Genomic DNA, 19,535 nt, shown 5'->3' with positions numbered 1-19,535 from the left:
ATCGCAATTGAAGTATAAGGAATGTAAGCTACGTAGTTTGGTATCTGATTTAAGGATACGTAGAATTACGGTGAGTTTTCCTTGTGATCTATTATATTACAATACACAGGTTGTATAAGTAGCAACTGAGTATAGGTATTGTATTAACTGGGTTATAATGTTACCTATCACTAATATAGCTCATAACTGAACTGAGGAACGAGGTTCAGCAGTAGCTCTATTTATAGTATTCAGATAATATAGATCTTAATAGATTATCATTAAGATCAATCTCAATTTCGTATCATACATAGTACGATATATAATTAGAACATGTGACATATAGTGATACGCAACGTAGTGTATCATAGCGTAGTGTAGTATTGCTGACAAGGAAACATAACAGTTACAATAACTGTCTTTAAACTATAAAGTGTAGCCTACGTTATAAACGAATATATATGTAAATTTCAATAAAATAATACCAATAGCATTATTAAAATAAATATATTAAATGGATGAAGAAAGAATATTATTGAACAATGAAAAAAACCTGTTTAAACATAGTGCTAAGATCTTTAATCCTATTCACTATACAAAATTCCATCATACAATGCGATAGAAAATTAATTGTCTCAATCAAGATTTTTATCTTTACGCTTTCAGTGAAAATGAAACATAGAAAGAACATAAGGGGCATATGTATGTAGAAAATAAGTAAATCAAGTCTCCTCATAATTATGAGTTGACTATATCAACGATCTCCAGTTGATTCGTGGAATGAGTCAAATAAGAATCGAGGAATAATTACCTTTCCAAGCATGCAATGTGTGTAAGTATAAATTGTGAATTCAAATATACAAAATTAAGTTTGTCTATAATAAAGAATTAAGATTATTTCACCATAACGATTAAACACATTGAGACTAGCTGACCAATGATCAAAAACTCTGTTCTTGGAATTATCGAGAACTTGTTATGTGGATGCATTAAAAGGAAGAAAAATAAGAAGAAATATTAAGAAATAAAAAAACCATGGCCTAGTCGGCCAATGAATAAGGATAGAAGACATTCGTATCACTCAAATTACTAAAAAAAATAAAGAACCAAGTGTTAATAAGAAAGCTATGCAAACCAAAATGAGGAGAGGGAGTTATTTGTGAAAAGTATCATCACGCTGTTGTGTTCTGCTTTAATGCAACACAGGTGAGATAAGAAAGAAGACATGTAACGACAGAACGCGCAATACTAGCAACAAGGAAATTGTTTCAAGAAGAAAGAAATCTAAGCATTTTCATTCAAAACAATATATTCTACTTCTTTCTCGGCTTCTTTTTTGTTTCCCTTTGTAATACGATAATAATTGTAGACACCGATTCCGCAAAGCGTGATTACCAAGCCGACAATGTTGATAGGAAGAAGAATGTCATGGTAAAACAATGTAGAAGCGATGATAGTTATAATTTCTTTTAAAATTCCACAAACGCTTAAAGTCACAATACTCGTCTTTTGAATCAGTCCAAATTCTGAAGCGACCATGAAAAATGCAAGCGTTCCTGGAACAAGAATGACAACAGACATAAAAGGACCGAATTCTTTCCAAGCTGGGGATTCGATAAAACGAACAGGTCCTTCAAAAATTAATCCTGCAACGAGCAAAAACAAAAACATCAACGGCGTAAGAGCAAACAGAGAGGTAAAGGGGTTGGAGGTCCAAGGATGATCAAGCAAAAGCTTTTGGGTTAAAGCCCAACGCAAACCTGAAAGTACCGAAGACGCCATGACAAGAAGAAATCCGCTGAGTACAAATTGTGTTTCCGTAGCTACCATAAGTACAACTCCTGCAGAGATAACAAGGGTAATACAAAGCAAAATCCAATCAAACATTTCAATACGAAATATGACCGAGAAAAAAAATACAAAAATAAGAATTGATGAGCGGCACATGGTATAAAAAGACAGCGTGATAGTCTCCAATGAGGCATTACTGAGCCCAATATCCAAACCAGTTACCAAAGCGCAAATACCCGCTCGATAAAAATACTCTAACCAAGAAAAATTATCTTTTTTGTTTGGTTGATATCTAGGAAATGCAAGAATGGTTAGCTTTGCAAATCCCATTTGAACGAGCATTTGACAACTGCTAAGAAACAGAGGAAATTGGAAATCCATTTTTGATTCGGAAAAAATCCACTTGTTCATCATAGAAAGAAGTAAAGAAAAGAAATACCTAAAAACAATACCAGTTAGTAAACACAATGACTGAAGGAGGGGATCATACCAAGCAAGCACAATGAGTACTATTATGACTACCCTTGTGATCCAATGTTGAGGACGGTCAGGCTCATTCTGTGATACGGGAGCTACTCCTTGTTCAATATCCTTTACAATAGCCTCCGGGGCCGGAGATGGAGTGAACTCGGGCTCTCGCTCGACTTTCAAAATCGGATCTGTCTCCATTTATAAGACTAGCTAACTGTACAATGTGGATGAATTAAGCTTGTTCCTCAACATATGCTTTAATTTCTTTTATGAAAGAAAGAAAACAACTTTAAGAGGTGCTAGCATAAAACTCTACAAAGCACGCGTATGTGTGGTAAAGGGTGGCCGTACACCAGAGGATGCTAATAAGTGAAATAATTGGAGAGAGTTAATAAAGAGATTTCAAAGCAATTAATCACAAAAATATTTAAGACGCTATATTTAATAGAGGACAGTTGCCTTAATATGGAGATACCTTCGGAAACCTATGTCTCAGCGAATTGCTTCATTTCACATGCATCAGGTGGCTCATTGTGGATATTTTCGAACAGTTAATTACGACACAATTAGAATAGTAATATTAAATAATACAATAAATTGACAATAATTCCGCTACTTTTGAAGGTTCACTTTTTTAAGGCATTGCAACCTTTGTTTTCATCATCAGTCAATGAGTAGGAAAAATAACTTGTAGGTACGCATCCTGAAGATATATTAAGTTGTATTCTCTTATTCATTTGATTTTAAGCTAAATGGGCATCTACAGTGTCAATATCAAAACTGCATTAAAAAAGCGCTCACTGTCAAAAACGTCTTCGCAATACAAGCTACACTCTTTATACTTGCTTTCTTGTTCACAATTGGTGGATTAAAAGGTGCGTCAAACTAAGTAACTCGGTATTAGATATGCTCTTATTTTGAATCCTTCAAACCCGCTACGATCTTTTTCCATATTTACTACAAATCTTTCACTTCCATTACAGCTCAACCTCTCACTACAAATAACTCAAATACGCCGAGTATAACAGATCACCATTCAATTTACAATTATATCAGCATACTGGTATATCAAAATAGAACCGTGCATCAAAACGCACATATTTTATTCCTCAACAACGGTGGTCTCCATCTTAGGGTTGGCAACGTCAACAGCTTGAACGTAAGTGTAGAGAGCCTTGTCGTCCTCGTCACTACGCTTACGAGAGAGACGAAGGCGAAGACGGTGAGGCACATTTCTGATACCACGCTTCCAAACTTCCTTGTTCAAAGAAGGGTCGACGCGGACCTCCTTGGTTTGCTATAAAAAATACAGTTAGTAGGACTGAAATTTTGAGAAAGGAAGAAAGGAGGAAATATTGTAGCCATGAATACGAAATATAAAGACTTTTATACTAATCTCACTTATTTTTTTACTTACCATATGCTTTTGGGCGAATGCAACAATTTCCTTGATGGCACGAGGAGCACGCTTCTTGAAAGAAACTCCGTAGAGTCTCTTGTGCATGTGAATCGTGTAATCACGAGTGACGACTTGGTTAATAGCGCTCTTCTTAGTGTTGGCCATTGTAAGAGGTTTTGTGCACAGGTTTGTTTCCGAGTGATCCAAAGTTTCGTTTGCTTAAAATGTGACGGCGTTTTCTGTTAGGGTAGGGTAGGACTGGTTGTTTTCGTACACTATGCTGCCTTAGCGTTGTGTTGCACATAAAGTACATCCCAAGTAACAGCCTGCCATTTGAAGAACTAGGGCCTCTCCAGCGACCTAAGTTGGTCGTGTTGACAGCCGTTTACCAATTTTCATAAGTTTGAGTGATTTTGCGTTTCGCATCCAGAATTGGAAATTAAATTACTTACTATTTGAAAATGCCTGGGAATACCAAGAAAAGCGCGGATTCTGGCTTGACTGCCAAGGTATGTTTTTTGCTCTATGATGATACTAATTGTTCTGGATGCAATTCCACTGTTGAGTATTTTATTAACTAAACATAGGATTGTAAGTTTTTTAATTCAGTGATTGAGTTGGTAGGATATCGGGTTTTCAGTCCGTTTAGTCATTTGGACATTTCCCTCAAGTATATGCTTCCGGCTTATACTTAACCATAGACTCAACGATTCGTCTGTCAGTCAATGACTGTTCTTAATACATACCTTGCCAAATGAGGTTGATTATTTCTGTTTATCTGACATTCGTTGAAAAGATACTTTTAATCCCAACTTAAACCACATTAACTTTTCCCGTCAGTCCTTGCTAATAAATAGATTATTTTGACAGGTATTTTTACTGTTTTATTAATCGCAACAATCAACGACGTAGAAGCAATTTAATTAGGTTTTCGATCTCTTCGTGAAGGCAATTGTCATCAAGAGTTATAAATTTTTATCTTTTTAAAATACTTGAATTGTGATTTTTTGATTATCCGATCAGTATACTAATTTTCAGTTACTCTCATTGGGGAATTCATGAAGAAATGTTAAAGGATGATGTCCGTACGCTTTCCTATCGCGACGCAATCATGCAAAACCCACATCTCTTTCGTGATAAAATTGTTCTTGATGTATGCTTACCAGTTATTTAGGATAGATCTCGTTTTTCTTCACTTACATATTTTTTCTTTCGCTTGCTAACCTGTTAGGTTGGATGTGGTACCGGTATTCTTTCCATGTTTTGCGCTAGAGCAGGCGCTAAACACGTATATGGTGTATGTTTATTCCATTTATCTCCCCTGCATAAATTGTTAACGAAACGTAGGTTGACATGAGCGAAATTATCCACAAAGCTGTACAGATTGTTGAAGTTAATAAACTTTCCGACCGTATTACTCTAATACAAGGCAAAATGGAAGAAATACAACTTCCTGTGGAAAAAGTAGATATTATTGTATCCGAATGGATGGGCTACTTTTTACTTTACGAGAGCATGCTCGACACAGTTCTCGTTGCTCGTGACCGCTATCTTGCACCTGATGGTCTTCTATTCCCCGATCGCGCCCAGATTCAACTAGCAGCCATCGAAGATGCTGATTACAAATCTGAAAAAATTGGATGTAAGTTTAAGTTAAGTATCTGTCGGTATCTTTCTAACCATTCATTTCTCAGTTTGGGACGACGTTTACGGTTTTGATTTTTCTCCCATAAAAAAGGATGTCTGGAAAGAACCTTTGGTTGATACGGTTGATCGCATAGCCGTCAATACCAATAGTTGTGTAATTCTTGATTTAGATTTAAAAACTGTGAAAAAAGAAGACCTCGCATTTTCCTCTCCCTTTGAAATAACCGCTACTCGCAACGATTTCGTTCATGCTTTCCTTGCGTGGTTTGACATCGAATTTTCCGCTTGTCATAAACCTATTAAGTTTAGTACCGGCCCATTCTCCCGTTACACTCATTGGAAACAAACTGTTTTCTATACTCATAAGGATCTCACTGTAAAGGTACATTTTTTCTCTTTTACAAGATTTACTAACACCACTTCTATAGGCCGGTGAATACATTAGAGGTACAATTACTTGCAAACCTGCAGAAGGAAACCACCGCGAACTTGATATTGATATTTCATACACTTTCAATCCACGTGAGCCAAATCGCGAGCCTGTTTCAGAAGACCTTTCTTATAGAATGTAAGCTATTCATAGTCATTTATCACACTTAAATTACTAACTTTGGCAGGTGTTAAATTTTACAAAAAAAAAAGGATTTAGGTTTTTTAGTTTCTAATCACACATTTATCATTGCAAGTGCTGTAAAAGAGTATTTTCTAAATTGTTTTTTTATATGTAACAGTCATAGCGATAGTTAACAACATCCAATTATGTGAAGGTTTCAAATCCATCCAATATAATCATTGCATTTATTAAATACCAAACACCATCTTTTTAAAAAATGTTGTTATAAAAAGCTATCTTTTCACTAGTATGTCTGACGAATTTCAGAATCTAAAGATATTAAATTTTCTTTGCAACTTTTCGTGGCAGTATCGGGTGCACCTAGCGCATTTTTGTATTTCTCTATTGCTTCCAAAACAAGAGGAGCATCAAAACTGGGTTTGGAGGTTTGAGCAACTCCGGCTCTTACACTCACTTCATGCCATAATTTTAATAGATGGGTAACTTCTTTTATTAGGAAAAAAAGCCTATCTTTTCCTTGCCAAGGCTTTTCTCTGCGATCGTAGAGCTGGTTTAGTACAATAAATATTAATTCATGAGAAACGCCGGCTCCCAAGAATGTATCAATAACCCAACCAGTAGCTACCGCTTCACCTTGTTGATCAAACGCATATCTTTCAGTAATGTCAATTATTTGCTCAATAGGGAAAACGTTTTCAGATTGTGAAAATCTCAGCGTCAAATTTTTTAATGTAGAGGAAACTGCTTCGACAGGGGATGACCCAACTGGTGATATTATAGCATTCTCATGAGTAGTTTTAATAATAGACTCCCAACAGTTTAAGATTTCGTTAATTCCTCTGTAATCAGCACACTGAAATATGGACAAGCATATCTCACCGTAACCCAGAGGATCAGCATAATTATTAAATAAATCGCTAAGGGGTATAATTTCCCCATCCAATTGTTTGCTCAATTCTTCTCTTTTTGAAGTAGGAATACGCATATCACCACGGATTGCTATTAAAACATCATCTTGGATACTAGCAACGTCTAGCTGCTCTAGTACACTAAGCATAACCTTATTCATTTTATGCCTAAGAGAATTAGGGACGTGGCAGCTACCAAAACCTTTGGCTCGTGTAAGATATTCAATGCGTTGTTCAAGGCTAAATGCAAGGTGGGTAGTAGCCAAATCATACAAGACTATTGAAGCTTGATAATACTGTTCTCGTTTAGCATAATACTGCCATAGTAAGTCAGCAATTTTCATGTCTTTGGTGCTGTTACGTTCCAGATAACTCTGTATGTAAGGGGAATCTATCTCAATCAAGCGATCTGTAAGCCCCTTAAATGAATACCAATCATAAAAGCAATAATGAAAAAGTTCATCCTTTGAACGCTGTATAGTATCGTATACATCAACCTTAATTGCACTCGAATCATTTGACATTTGAGATTCCAAAGAATCCAAAATCTCAAAAATGTACGAATAACACTTTGTACGGCTCTCGAAAGGTTCACGCCTAGGATCGTTCTCAGGCATTCCATCGACAAGGTAAGACAAAGCTTGATTTCGATCGTCTCTCGCACTTGCTACGTGTAATGCTAAGTTTACCGCGGTTGTATAGGCGTTCAAAGACTTGTATTCCTCAACTGCTAAACGAAGGTCTTCGGGAGTAAAGACATGTGCAGCCTTTTTAAAGAGGGTGTAGGATAACTCTATAAGAGATTGTCGCTCTTCAATGTCGACCGTATCCTTAGCCTTTTTTAAAGACTCCACGGCTTTAAAAATTAAAACATCATCAGCGCTGCAAAAACTTCCACACTTTTTACGTAAAAGCTGACTAACCATATCAATATTCCCTCCAGACTGCAGATGCCTATTGACAAGAGAATTTACGAGTTCCTTAGTTACTTCTCGACCCCGTTTCGAAGTAAAAAACTCACCAAAGGTCATGTTTGAACACGATTTTTGAATATCAATGGAGGTAGAAGAAACAATTTCATGAAAATCGGATACACCGGTATCGTTTAAGAATAACAAAAACGATATCCCCTCAACAATTTGTTGGAGGACCAAGAGCAATGCAGACAAAGCTCTATGTTCAGCTTGTACAGCAATTTCATCAGCAACATTGGATGAGCCGATGAGGGTATTTGGGCTATTAAGGCCTTCAATAAAACTTTTGTTATTTTCAAGGAACGTAGATAAATATAACAAGCCAGATTGTATTTTTAAAATTTCAGTAGCGTTAAATGCGGGCGCGTAATGGATACGTTTATTTTGCATTTTTTTAGCTATAATGACATGATTTTTCCAAACATTTCTAATAATACGCGAAATGGAGGACGCCAAACCATCATGACAACCAGACAAACGAACGAATTCTAAAGAAGAAGAATCATACTGGTTGTTATAGCGAGATTGATCAATAAAAGCTTTACCGCCAAACTCAATATAATATTTCTTTACTATGTCCAAAAGATCCGCTTGTGCAAGTTTAGTAGTGGAGCCAGAGAAGTTTGCTGCAGCATGACTAAAATCCCCCTGATCAAGACATCCACTTACAATACCCAAACAAGTTGCACAACCTTCAGCGCGACCAACACTCTCAAAAAACAGTTGAACTTGGCCATCGATTCCGGACGATAGGGAAGGTCCCATACGAATAGCAGAAGCGAGGACATCGATCGGACGACGATGAACTACCACGTAAACCCCTGTATTCGTAAGTATGGCAAAAGTAGGAGGAGGTGTGTTAAATTGAGAAACCAACTCATTGCGTTCTCGAGAATTTTGAATGCATTTAATATCTTGTACAAAACCCTTAATAGGAACGTACATGGAAGACTCTATGAGAGACGGTTGCGTACCACTCTGCCAAGCATTGGCAATTCTACCAACTTCAGGAGCAGTACAACAGACGACGTCGCCCTCATTCGTATTGGAGGAGCTTATGGCGAAAAACAAATCGGATGTATAAATATTACTCAGAGAAGAACATTTCATAGGAGTAGTTTTTACAGCACTTGACCTTTCAGGTTGTTGTTGAGATGTAGATTGATTTTGCAGGAAGAAAGGGTTAGCAGGATAATTGCGGGAAGAGGCATAATTCTCCACTTGCATAGGAGGAGGAAAACGAACGAAAGTAAGTTGTAAAGTACTAGGAGGTGTGGACGACAAAGTCGAATTAGACGGTGCATAGTGAGAAATGGGGCCCCGGCCACCTCTCATGTAAAACCGACATCCTGTAGAGGTAATTGCGACACAGTATATTTGCTGTGATTCATATGCTGGAATAGGAACTATGGAAACTATTTGAGTAGTCCGAGGATCCAATAAGGGAGAGGTTGCATTTAGCATTTGAGCTTGAGAGATCATAGAGCTGAAAGAATAAAAGACACAACGATTTACGCCGTTTTTCGTAAGTTCATAACAAGAAACAGAAGAGGTCTCTCGCAAAACATAAAGCAAGCTACGGGAGTCATCAACAGCAATCTGCTTGATGCCATCACCATGAGTACCAAAAGAAAAGAAAGAAGGAATAAAATTATCAAAAACAGAACCGGTAATATTAATTTTGCTGCATCTACGAGAAAACCAGCCTTCTTCGAGTTGGTAAGAAAATTCATACAAATTGGGATCTTTGTTTCCGGAAAAAAAAATACGTCCATCCTCCGAAGAAACGATACAATTAACATTAATCCCTTGAACAGATATTTGGATACCAGTTGAGAAGAAGGATAATTCACCAGTTTTCTCATCGATTGTAACACCTAATAAGAGCATTTCTTGTGAAGTTGCTATTACGAGTAAATGCTGGATTTCCGAGACGAAAACATTGGCCTTTGGTCTCACTAACTTTACATTGACAATGGTATGAGATAAATCTTCGTAAGCTTGAAAGTTTTGACCCGAAAGATAATCCCATAAGAACAAACGGTTGTCCACAGTTATCCAAGCACGTTGGATTTCAGCAAAAAGCCCCATTTGAGTAAAACATTCCGTACCTAAACCGATGATAAGTTAGAAAAGTTACCAAGGCGCATAAAGTTCGTTTACTTACGATTGTATTGTTCAAATATACGGTCAGGAATATTTACAACAGAACGAAGGTAAAACGGCTTCCAACCACTCAGAACTTGTGATATGTATTCTGGAGCGTGTACTTCTAAAAAAAAATAATTAGCCTTCAGAATTGATCAAACCTGCTTCAACATACGACCAATAATGTCTCCTAACTCTGGCAATTTTAAATCACGCTCCGTTGCAGCTTCAATCGCAGCATAGCCACGTGATAGAAGTTCATAAATACCATTTTCAGTCGATGAAAATGATGGATCATTGATGTCCATTTTCCCAAGCTCCAAATGAAGGACAGCTGGAAATGTTGGCTGCTGGTGCGTTTCGACCAGGCAAGGTATTCGTTGGTACAAACACGTATGCCAGAAGTTAGTTGCTTGAAGTTTTCATCTAGCAAGTTTTAGAAACATAAAACAATAGGAAAAATACTAAAAGACACATTTAAAAATACGATGTTCCCACTTCACTCAGTTATTCTTTTTGAGTAGCACTATAAATTCTCTGAAGCGCCGTAGCAGTTTGATATTAACCATATACTTCAACAATGAGTTTATAAGAACAACGCAATAATATTGCGGTTGAAATTGTAATTGTTAATCATGTGTAAGTGCAATACATAATTTAAGAAAAAAGACAGTTGCGAAGATGATTTCTTGATAGGGACAACAGATTTAATTATGTTGAAAAAAAATCGGGAAAAGATAGTAGATATATATTGCTGAGCATTACTGTGATTTTTCTGTATTCACATACTATTCTATTTTTACTGAACTATACTAACTTTCTCTAGCAGGAGATCTACTTTTAAATTGGTGGTTGTACTAGCTCGAGTAGTTTTCTTTTTAGACTTCCTTTTGTATGGAAACGTGCAATTTAATGCATGTGAATATAACCAGAGTTTTAGTGATGGAGGAATAGCCTTCCGATCTCCATAGCTTAATAGAAATGTTATTTTTAACTAATTCTTTGTATGGCATATGAGATACTTCGATTGGTATGTGTGTAAATGATTATCGTAACTTTAATGAATGTTTAGTAATGTAAAACTTTCAGGATGAAGTCGTCAATATTTTTACCTAAAATCCCGTATTACACAAACCAGAGTCATAAAATACGAACGCGATTACTCTCAATAGCTGATTACAATACGACATAAGTAGCTTTTCGAAATTACAAGCCCGAATCCAGCAATTTCTTCCAAAATCAACTAAATATTACCTTCTATTAAGACATAGATTAAAAAACCGACAAACCCTTCCTCTTAAAGTATTGTATACCCATAACTTCTAAGACTCGTTTATTATATTCCGCAAGTTAGAAAAATAGCAAAAGAAGTCACTTCCTAACCTTTAATACCTAAAATCTCCCTTAAAGCAACTGGGTCGCTTACTGCTGCTCGCTTTTGTGCCAAAAATTTTCTTCTGGTATGGAAATGAATGCTAGCGGGTCGGTTGCCTTCTTTGACCTTCTCGACAGAGGAAGTGGACTCTGGTTTATCCTTTAATTTTATTTTCTTTTTCTTTTTCTCTTCTTTGTCGCTTGAGCCTGATTTTCTCTTTTTTGAAGAACTTTCCTTATCCTTTTTCTTGTGCTCTTTTTTCTTCTTCTTCGTTATTTTTTCCAACTTTTTAGGATCAAGAGCCGAACCAGTAGAGGTCTTTTTCTTACTTTTCTTCTTAGAAGAGTGCTTCTTTCTTTTTTCACGCTTAGCTTCATCGGATGAAGACGCATCTTCACATACACGATCCTCATCCTCCTCTGCTTTTTGCATCCATTCAGAAAATTCACTAGTAAACGTCCCACCCAAAACAAATCGTCTGGATAGCTCAAGTGATTTTAAACCCTTCTCATTCGCACTCTGTCTCTCGTATGTTAGTTGCTGCACCTTTGCTTTCTCAGCATAGACACCATACGCAGACTCATCGCCGTTAAGTCGACCAAAAATAGCGTTGAATTCACCTAAACCGCTCCATTCAAGATCGTTAGTTGCTTTGGCTCCAATTCCCAGTGTATCATCTTTTAGGCTGACCTTGATGTTATGAATGCGACCATGTTGCTTTTCACCCAAGCCATTACCATTCACCCAACCGTAGGAGGATAAAAGCTTAAATCCCAATCTATTTGTATCTTTTGCCCATTTAGAATTCCGAGGATCCACACCAATCTGTTGTTTCTTTTTTACACCAGCCAAACCCATGATGTCCTGTTAATCTTCAATAAAATTTTTTTTTTATCGACGATCAATATGTGAGAGGACAAAAAAGAATGAGAATAAATTATAAGAAGTAATCAATTGTAAGAAATAATTAAAATTGCGAACAGCGCAAAGTAATATACATAAAAATATGTAGCAGCCTGAGTCCTAAAATCCCACCAAATCCTAGAACCGATGAATTCTTTCCCAAAATAAAACCTTTTTCGAGGATAGAATCAATTGAGTCTCCTCTTCTTTTATAAAAATATAAACACACGATAAATCAACGATCTAAACAAAGTCTTCTCGCTAATTGAGAAACTCTCCAAAATTTCTCGAGTATTGCACTCAAATTGGTGAAAAAGGATAAATTGATAGATCTTTATTAAGTTTTAAAAAAGAAAAGTACTGGTTCTTGGAATTTCTTGAAAAGTGGTGGGCTCAAGAAGGGAATATATGCAGTTGGTAAACCGGCTATGTGTTAAAAGCGCTATAGATGCTTTCAAAGGCATAATTGAAATCTTCTTTCAAATAACGTGAAAGCATTCCAAAAAATTACAATGTTATAATGAGCTGTAAATAATACCGGTCAAATCATCATTTAAGTCGTTTTAAAAGAAGTATTTCAAAAGACGTTAAATCTTACAATTCGAGCATACTCTGGAAAAAAATAAGCTTTAAAAAAGTTTATCCTTTTACTTTTAAAGCATACTTTAAATCTTCTAATATTATTTTTGTTATTCTTAGATTTTGTTCAACTGTTACTTTTCTACTCAAAAAAAAAAGCTGAATTAGGACCGCTATCGATGAATACGAATTGGGTTGATTAAACTTGAAAATTCTTAAAAAACAGTCTCGTAACATCTTGATCAATTCAGCCAAAAGTCATTATCCTCATTTTTTTGGTACTGGAAATTTTGATCTTTTCGACACTCCTTCCACCAACAACAGAATGGATGCCCAAAGCGCTCCTTCAGGCCAAGTTCAAGTCCGTTTTACTACTAGAAATGAGGATTTAGCTGTTGGTGACACGCCGATTTTTGTTCCTACATCTTTAAAGCGGTACGGCTTATCTCAAATTGTAAATCATCTTCTAAAAACAGGTATGTTTTCAGTTAACACATACTGGGTCAAAGCAGGAGAAAAGTCGCATAATTCAACCAACTTGAAGAAAATTTGAAGCAATAGAATAGCTGGTCTCATGCAAGGCCCAATTACTATAAAACTGTGTAGAAGCTGAAATTTGTTGGCGAGAATCAAATGGGGGCTTCTCGAATCTAAGAGTTACTCTAGTGTTCTTTTTCACGCCTTTCTTAAAATTTTGTAAAATTCTTGAAGATGCATTACTAAAAGCCCTTTTTTTATTTTTTTGTCTCTTTTACCTTTCATCCTCGTTTTGCTTCATTGCTATACAATTTTGCGATTTTTTAGTTAATTTAATTTATTTCCTTACTAACTTTACTAGAAAAGCCAACACCCTTTGATTTTTTGGTTCAGGGTCAGCTGTTAAAAACTACTCTCGATGAGTACATAGTTCAAAACGGATTGTCTACGGAGTCGATTCTTGATATTGAATATATCCAATCTACATTACCACCTGCATATTTAGCTTCTTTCTCTCATGACGATTGGATTTCTGGTATTCAACTAACCTCAGATACCATTCTTACTTCTTCATACGATGGGATAGCTCGTGTTTGGGATAAAAGTGGTGAAATAAAATTTCAATCAACTGGATGTGGATCATCTTTAAAAAGTGCATCCTGGCATATACCTAATCAAAGTTTTCTCACTGCTTCACTTGATCAAAAAATTTTTCATTGGGTGATCGAAGAGCCAGAATCAATGTTGGATGCTGAAAAGAAAAGCTCCGGTATCCTTCAAACTCTTTTCGTAGGGCACAAGGATATAGTTGAGCGCGTACGATCCTTAGAATCTTCAAGCGTTTTTATTTCTGCTTCTGCGGATAATACTGTCGGAATTTGGGATTTTGAAAGGTCTCCTGAGACTACCCTCGAGTCCTTTTCCTCGTCTATATCTAAAAAGAGACGTCGCAAAAATGCAGAATTCACACCTCAAGCTGGGGCTCGCTCTCCGCTGATCCTTTGTGAGGGGCATACTGGACCGGTGATGGATATCGTCTTTTCTGATGATCCAAGTGTTGCATATTCCGTAGGCCAAGATCACACAATTAAGACTTGGGATCTCATTACTGGGCAAAATGTTGATTCCAAGATAACCAAAGCTCCTCTTTTATGCGTGGAAAAACTTACTGACCTACACTTAGTCATTTGTGGTTCCTCTGCGCGACACATTGTTGTTCACGACCCTCGAGCGGGAAGCGACAAAATTGTGAGTCATACTTTATCCGGCCACAAGAATTTAGTTTCCGGATTATCGGCAAGCCCAGAAAATCCCTATATGTTTGCATCCGTCTCTCACGATAACACTTGTCGTGTTTGGGATGTCCGTGCTACATCCGGCAGTATTTACACAATTTCTAGAGCAGAAAAAACAGGCTCTCAGTGGGATAAACTTTTCGCTGTTGATTGGAATAAATCCATTGGTATTGTTACGGGAGGTACTGACAAACAACTTCAAATCAATCAATCCTCATCCTTTGGAAAAAGCGAATGAAAAAAGATGTAGCATAAAAAAAATTGACAGATTATGATTTAGTGTGGTACAAGCGGGATAAGTTAAGGAACAAGGTCATTACTACTAGAGATTAAAAGTTTGATTAAATTATTTAAGAGAACACTTTATTAAAGCAAAATAAGTTAATAATTCAAATTATACACACCACGTAGCTTAGTAATCGTGTAATAAACTTAAGCTTCAGAGCAAGTCTGTGAAATGTTTTGAAGAGTCTGAAAAACTGGTTTCTTCCGGCTCCTCTTCCTCTTTGACTGAGCTTTGATTAAACATCAGAGAGGAAGATGATTGCGGGTTTTTTCTACCAGAACCAACTGTAAAAATTGCAGTAGCATTTATACGAGTGTTAAATGGCTCTCCGGAAGGAAAATGGAAACTTTTGTGCAATCGTTCAAAAGGAGAATGAAAAGGTGTTTGCCTTTGAACGGTCGAACTGGAAGGTTTAGATGAAATAATAGAAATTAAAGAATTTGAAGATGCAGAAGAGACGTTTGAATAGGATCTAGTACGGGATGAATTCCTCGAAGAAGCAACGGAAGAACGCCCAGACAAGCTGCGTATGGGAGTTCGTGATCGTCGAGTCGGCTGGGGAGATATGACAGTATTTTGCAGAGGAGAAGGTGGAATATCAATATTAATTGAGAGGTTCGAACTTTTAGAAGGGCTATTTTGAGAGTTCGAGGGGAAGGTAAAGTCTTTATTACCGTCGAGGTTTACCGTTTTTAAAAGAGGAGGAGTGAATGGTGTGTTTTGCTCACCTGTATCAACGTGCGTTGTTTGAGGAAGATTTGAGTGTCTTCTTCCAAAACTGTTAATCGAAGGAAACACGGTAAGGTTCTCAACTGAATTGTCTAAAGACTCAGATAAATTATCGGAATCAAAATTTTCTTGAGTTAAATAGTTTTCAGCCGAAGGACTAGGTGTTCTTGGTCTAATTGCTGATGAGCTTAACGTATCAGCAGTATGCTTTTGTTTAGGATCGAATAACCAACTACGAAATGTAGAAAGCAAAGAATTACTTGAATCTGACGATGTATGCCGACTTTTTAAAGAATCCTGATTGTTGGACATAACAGAAACTTGAGCGGTTTTTAATGATGGAGTTGCTGGAGCTATGTGTACAGCCGAAGATGAACCTTTATGTAAATGAAACAAACCTTTCTTTTTTTTGTTTTCCTTACGCATTTCTTTTTCTAGTAATAAAAGCCACCATCCATAGAACATGTCACAGCGCTGTTGTGAGATGCTGGCATTAAGTTGATCCATGTCAACACCAACAAATTCAAGCCTTTTACGAACTTTTTCCTCTGCTTTCGAGGAAGGCCTTGGGTCTCGAATAGAAGATGAATGATATCCATTTTCCTTGAAATAGGGGTGAGAGATGATTTGATCGATAGAGGGTCGAAGTCGGTAATCCTTGCAAAGGAGGGATTTCAACAAGCTTGAAGAGTTTTTGGAGAGTGTTTCAGGATATTGAGGACATTCATTGATAATTTTTTGCTCAGTTAAAGATACATCGTCCTCGTCGAACGGGAGCCTTCCTATTAAGAGAGCGTACATAATTATACCCAGAGACCATATATCAACGCATTCACCAATATATTTATGGCCCTGTACTAGCTCCGGAGCACAATAAGCAACTGTACCACAACGTGTGTTCATAAATGTTCTACGGGAACAATCAGAATCTCTAGAAAACCCAAAGTCTCCAAGCTTAACATTGTAGGCTTTATCTAGAAAAATATTTTCGAGTTTAAGGTCACGGTGAACACAGCCTTGTCTATGTAAATACTGAATAGCACAGCATAGCTGCCACATGATACGGCAAGTGGTCTTTTCATCCAGCCTTTTTTCTCTCGCTACCCAGTCATACAATTCACCATTTGGACAATACTCCATGGCAAGATAAATTCGGTCTTCGGTGCATACTACTTCATAAAGCCTCGTGATGTTTGGATGAAGAAGACGCCGATGATGATGAATTTCTCGAGCAAGGATAATCGCTTGTTTCCTGCAAGATGATTTCAGGACAACCTTTAATAAAAATGTTAGCAAGGTACAATCAATTTATTGATGAATAAAACGTTTATCATTCTCATAATGTAATCAACCGACTTTGGAACGGTCAATATTCGCAATTTACGAGCCGTTTATTCTTCTTTTTATAACTTAGAGACATAGTAATCTTTGAATAACCCATACCTTTGTATTTGTCAGTAAATGAGCTGCCAAATAAACTTTTCCAAAGCTGCCTACAACCCATGCTTGTTAGATAGCCGTCCAGTATTGAGCGTTCACAATAACACAAAAGTATCGTACCTTCACCGACAACACTCTCAATGCGATATGTACCGACATCAGAGATACGAGGATTGCAAATTGTTGCAATTAGGTCATTGTATGAGGCCGATATCTGCCATTCATTAGATAATCACGATTTCCCTCTTTTCATATACATACGTTTGCCTTTTCATTTTTCTTCATACTAAAATTTGGCACACATAATATCAAAGGTTGACTTGCAAATTGTTTAGTGTTTACAGTAGGATACTTTGGTGTTATTACAAAGGCTTCGGAGAACAAGCTACCGAAAATTCACCGAGAGCTCGGTGAACTCTTCCCACTCTCTCCTTACTCAGTGTAAACCAGTATGTATGTGCCTTTTATTTACACCACCATTGTACGCCTAGTGTTGAATCAAGACGAAGAATTGAGGGCAATAAGGGGTTATTTATTGGGCATTGTATGACTCAAGTTTGTTATTGAACCATTGTTCTACGTAGGCGGACATCTGACCAGTTTTCAAAAAGTAAAAATAAAAGTTAGCTACTGATCGTTAACTTTGAAACGATAATACCAGCTGTAAAATATTTGAAAAAGGATTTTCTTGTGTATTTATATTTCATATATCTGTTAGTTCTTTATATCGTTTGACGATTTTAAAAAGTCATAACCGAAAATGAGTGATATCGTTTCGAGCTCTACAGATTACAGTAGGAGGTCTCCCTCCTCATCTAGTATTGGGACAAATGAAACTGATCATACGGGTTTTCATGAAAAAAGGCAAGGTGCCTCTTCAGAATCATTGATTCCTCCAGCTCAACGAAGTTCAGAGGAATCCATGCCTGCCCCTAAATTATTCCCTAAGTTAACTTCTAAACCCAATCCACAGCTGAATTTAAAGGATACTCTTAATAAGCGAGTAAGCGATCGACTACAAGCCTTAGAGTTGAATAAATCTTTTGATTTTTCAGGAACCCCTAGACCGATGCATCCCATATCCCATCCTTTGTCACAGCATAAAACGCCAGAATTTAAGCATAGAAAAAGAAATGTAGAATCTATTTTGACGCCGAAGAATCCTTCTTTATTTTCATCGTCCAATGCGGCCTCCCAACGAGGCTCTTTAAATACCGCTCCATCTAATTTTGCATACAGTCATTCATCATCTTTGCAAACATCAGCTAGTTCTAGGCCCCCAGTGCTTTCAAACGGAAGCTTCCCACGTCAAACTAATACGGCGCCGTTGAACCCACCAGTGCATTTGAAAGACAACATTCGCAACTCTGCTACACCATCAACTTCACAGGCCGATATACCTACTCAATACCCAATTAATTCCACTCAAAAGCAGCAAGCGAAATACGAAGCTGAAATAGAGGGCTACAAAGCCAAACTTGCTGGCACTTATCATGAAATTTCCGTACTCCAAAATACAATCGTCAATGTTTCGGGACAATTGATTGCCGTTAATGACCAACTTCAGCAACTTAGATCTGGAAAAGCATCGACTAGTCCCTCCACAAAGGATACCAACATGAGACTTGTTGAAGGGCATAATGAAGAGACATTAGCTCTTCAGAGAGGTAAATATACTCAAGAGGAAGTTGACAAGTTAATTCAAGAACGCATGGAAAAAGTTGCTGAAGATTTACATGCTCAGTACTCAGCCAAGCACACTCAGAAAATTAATGCTTTCAAAGCCAATTATGCTCGAAAATACGAGGCAACTATACAGGAGCTTCAAAATCAAATCGGTACTGCTCCTAATGCTCCAAAAATATCCAACAGTAACTGGGAGGAAGAAAGGCGAGCATTGAAAGCAGACAATCAGACTCTCCAAAAACAGCTGGAGAAAGCCATTCAAGAGCGCCAAGATATGTCAGATTTTTTGAACAATTTTAAAGCTGATATGGCGAAGAGTGATAAGTTACTAATGCAACAACAATCACAACAGACAGGTGATTTGGAAACACTTCGTTTACAACTGCAAGCGCTTCAAGAAGAGCTCCGGGTCGAAAGGGAGGAACGACAACAGTTGATACAAATGAGCGAGGACTTGGTAATTGCAATGGATCAACTGAATTTGGAGCAAAAATCATGATCTGCGCTTTCATTTTTGATAAAAACAATCTCCATAATTTTTTTTTTTTTTTTGATAGAGTATTGCTAATGTATTGATGCCGTTTCCTTTATCCAAACCACTTCTGTATTCTCATGATTAATTTAGTTTCATATTGATGACCCCAGTTTCATGAATACAACCCGAATTCTTTTGATTTCCATTAATTAAGCCTTCTTTTATGGTTATACATTATCTACCAATTTTCGTATATTTATACATCATAACAGTTCGATATACAACCTAATATAAATTGCATATCCACTCTTTCTTCTTTTATTTGTATTATAGATAGAATCAAAACTGGAGCCAATCTCAAGGCTAATTTCTCACATACATACATTAGAAAACGGTGCA

General features: G+C 36.9%; 8 protein-coding genes and 14 long non-coding RNA genes across 22 annotated transcripts, besides 1 other annotated feature; 11 read left to right on the top strand and 11 right to left on the bottom strand.

Annotated features, from left to right (window-relative positions):
• Nucleotides 1–22: 22 nt before the first annotated feature.
• Nucleotides 23–371: an LONG TERMINAL REPEAT.
• A 117-nt stretch (nt 372–488) lies between these two features.
• SPOM_SPNCRNA.4257 lies at nt 489–721 on the top strand. The gene has a single exon (NR_193618.1). It is a non-coding gene; the product is annotated as a non-coding RNA (long non-coding RNA).
• pet3 (phosphoenolpyruvate transmembrane transporter Pet3) lies at nt 495–2,577 on the bottom strand. The gene is made up of 2 exons (NM_001020256.3): nt 2,261–2,577; nt 495–2,209 (listed from the first exon to the last, which is right to left on the bottom strand). The coding sequence occupies exons 1-2, from the start codon at nt 2,437–2,439 to the stop codon at nt 1,264–1,266; spliced, it is 1,125 nt and encodes a 374-aa protein (NP_594827.2). The 5' UTR covers nt 2,440–2,577; the 3' UTR covers nt 495–1,263.
• Nucleotides 1,141–1,385, top strand: SPOM_SPNCRNA.4256. The gene has a single exon (NR_193617.1). It is a non-coding gene; the product is annotated as a non-coding RNA (long non-coding RNA).
• On the top strand, nt 1,519–2,779 carry SPOM_SPNCRNA.4255. The gene has a single exon (NR_193616.1). It is a non-coding gene; the product is annotated as a non-coding RNA (long non-coding RNA).
• A 79-nt stretch (nt 2,780–2,858) lies between these two features.
• Nucleotides 2,859–3,209, bottom strand: SPOM_SPNCRNA.258. Its single transcript, NR_150671.1, has one exon. It is a non-coding gene; the product is annotated as a non-coding RNA (long non-coding RNA).
• Nucleotides 3,210–3,256: 47 nt separating this feature from the next.
• On the bottom strand, nt 3,257–3,824 carry rpl31 (60S ribosomal protein eL31). The gene is made up of 2 exons (NM_001020255.3): nt 3,659–3,824; nt 3,257–3,538 (listed from the first exon to the last, which is right to left on the bottom strand). Exons 1-2 carry the CDS (start codon nt 3,803–3,805, stop codon nt 3,344–3,346), a joined length of 342 nt encoding a protein of 113 aa, NP_594826.1. The 5' UTR covers nt 3,806–3,824; the 3' UTR covers nt 3,257–3,343.
• Nucleotides 3,825–4,011: 187 nt separating this feature from the next.
• On the top strand, nt 4,012–5,972 carry rmt1 (protein arginine N-methyltransferase Rmt1). Its single transcript, NM_001020254.4, has 9 exons — nt 4,012–4,149; nt 4,228–4,231; nt 4,498–4,510; nt 4,679–4,793; nt 4,872–4,937; nt 4,988–5,282; nt 5,335–5,669; nt 5,716–5,855; nt 5,905–5,972. Exons 1-9 carry the CDS (start codon nt 4,102–4,104, stop codon nt 5,909–5,911), a joined length of 1,023 nt encoding a protein of 340 aa, NP_594825.2. The 5' UTR covers nt 4,012–4,101; the 3' UTR covers nt 5,912–5,972.
• Nucleotides 4,114–5,372, bottom strand: SPOM_SPNCRNA.4254. Its single transcript, NR_193615.1, has one exon. It is a non-coding gene; the product is annotated as a non-coding RNA (long non-coding RNA).
• nup155 (nucleoporin, WD repeat Nup155) lies at nt 5,865–10,243 on the bottom strand. Its single transcript, NM_001020253.3, has 3 exons — nt 10,067–10,243; nt 9,911–10,015; nt 5,865–9,854 (listed from the first exon to the last, which is right to left on the bottom strand). Exons 1-3 carry the CDS (start codon nt 10,197–10,199, stop codon nt 6,145–6,147), a joined length of 3,948 nt encoding a protein of 1,315 aa, NP_594824.1. The 5' UTR covers nt 10,200–10,243; the 3' UTR covers nt 5,865–6,144.
• Nucleotides 8,414–9,250, top strand: SPOM_SPNCRNA.4253. Its single transcript, NR_193614.1, has one exon. It is a non-coding gene; the product is annotated as a non-coding RNA (long non-coding RNA).
• SPOM_SPNCRNA.4252 lies at nt 9,606–10,250 on the top strand. Its single transcript, NR_193613.1, has one exon. It is a non-coding gene; the product is annotated as a non-coding RNA (long non-coding RNA).
• A 176-nt stretch (nt 10,251–10,426) lies between these two features.
• SPOM_SPNCRNA.1042 lies at nt 10,427–12,144 on the top strand. Its single transcript, NR_149885.1, has one exon. It is a non-coding gene; the product is annotated as a non-coding RNA (long non-coding RNA).
• pxr1 (PINX1 family ribosome biogenesis protein) lies at nt 11,125–12,585 on the bottom strand. Its single transcript, NM_001020252.3, has one exon. The coding sequence runs from the start codon at nt 12,122–12,124 to the stop codon at nt 11,270–11,272; it is 855 nt and encodes a 284-aa protein (NP_594823.1). The 5' UTR covers nt 12,125–12,585; the 3' UTR covers nt 11,125–11,269.
• Nucleotides 12,586–12,840: 255 nt separating this feature from the next.
• Nucleotides 12,841–13,332, bottom strand: SPOM_SPNCRNA.4251. Its single transcript, NR_193612.1, has one exon. It is a non-coding gene; the product is annotated as a non-coding RNA (long non-coding RNA).
• On the top strand, nt 13,053–14,915 carry ytm1 (ribosome biogenesis protein Ytm1). Its single transcript, NM_001020251.3, has 2 exons — nt 13,053–13,224; nt 13,587–14,915. Exons 1-2 carry the CDS (start codon nt 13,074–13,076, stop codon nt 14,756–14,758), a joined length of 1,323 nt encoding a protein of 440 aa, NP_594822.1. The 5' UTR covers nt 13,053–13,073; the 3' UTR covers nt 14,759–14,915.
• SPOM_SPNCRNA.4250 lies at nt 13,506–14,780 on the bottom strand. The gene has a single exon (NR_193611.1). It is a non-coding gene; the product is annotated as a non-coding RNA (long non-coding RNA).
• Nucleotides 14,844–17,308, bottom strand: ppk16 (serine/threonine protein kinase Ppk16). The gene is made up of 4 exons (NM_001020250.3): nt 17,237–17,308; nt 17,096–17,189; nt 16,979–17,028; nt 14,844–16,810 (listed from the first exon to the last, which is right to left on the bottom strand). Exons 1-4 carry the CDS (start codon nt 17,258–17,260, stop codon nt 14,960–14,962), a joined length of 2,019 nt encoding a protein of 672 aa, NP_594821.1. The 5' UTR covers nt 17,261–17,308; the 3' UTR covers nt 14,844–14,959.
• SPOM_SPNCRNA.4249 lies at nt 15,135–15,440 on the top strand. Its single transcript, NR_193610.1, has one exon. It is a non-coding gene; the product is annotated as a non-coding RNA (long non-coding RNA).
• On the top strand, nt 16,021–17,151 carry SPOM_SPNCRNA.4248. Its single transcript, NR_193609.1, has one exon. It is a non-coding gene; the product is annotated as a non-coding RNA (long non-coding RNA).
• Nucleotides 17,309–17,445: 137 nt separating the features above from the next.
• On the top strand, nt 17,446–19,531 carry alp7 (kinetochore-associated protein Alp7). The gene has a single exon (NM_001020249.3). The coding sequence runs from the start codon at nt 17,736–17,738 to the stop codon at nt 19,158–19,160; it is 1,425 nt and encodes a 474-aa protein (NP_594820.1). The 5' UTR covers nt 17,446–17,735; the 3' UTR covers nt 19,161–19,531.
• SPOM_SPNCRNA.4247 lies at nt 17,509–18,691 on the bottom strand. The gene has a single exon (NR_193608.1). It is a non-coding gene; the product is annotated as a non-coding RNA (long non-coding RNA).
• SPOM_SPNCRNA.4246 lies at nt 18,867–19,143 on the bottom strand. The gene has a single exon (NR_193607.1). It is a non-coding gene; the product is annotated as a non-coding RNA (long non-coding RNA).
• Nucleotides 19,532–19,535: the final 4 nt, after the last annotated feature.

This window comes from Schizosaccharomyces pombe (genome assembly GCF_000002945.2).
Source record: "Schizosaccharomyces pombe strain 972h- genome assembly, chromosome: I".
Classification (NCBI taxonomy): Eukaryota; Fungi; Ascomycota; class Schizosaccharomycetes; order Schizosaccharomycetales; family Schizosaccharomycetaceae; genus Schizosaccharomyces; species Schizosaccharomyces pombe.
This window is presented reverse-complemented; position numbering and strand designations above follow the sequence as displayed.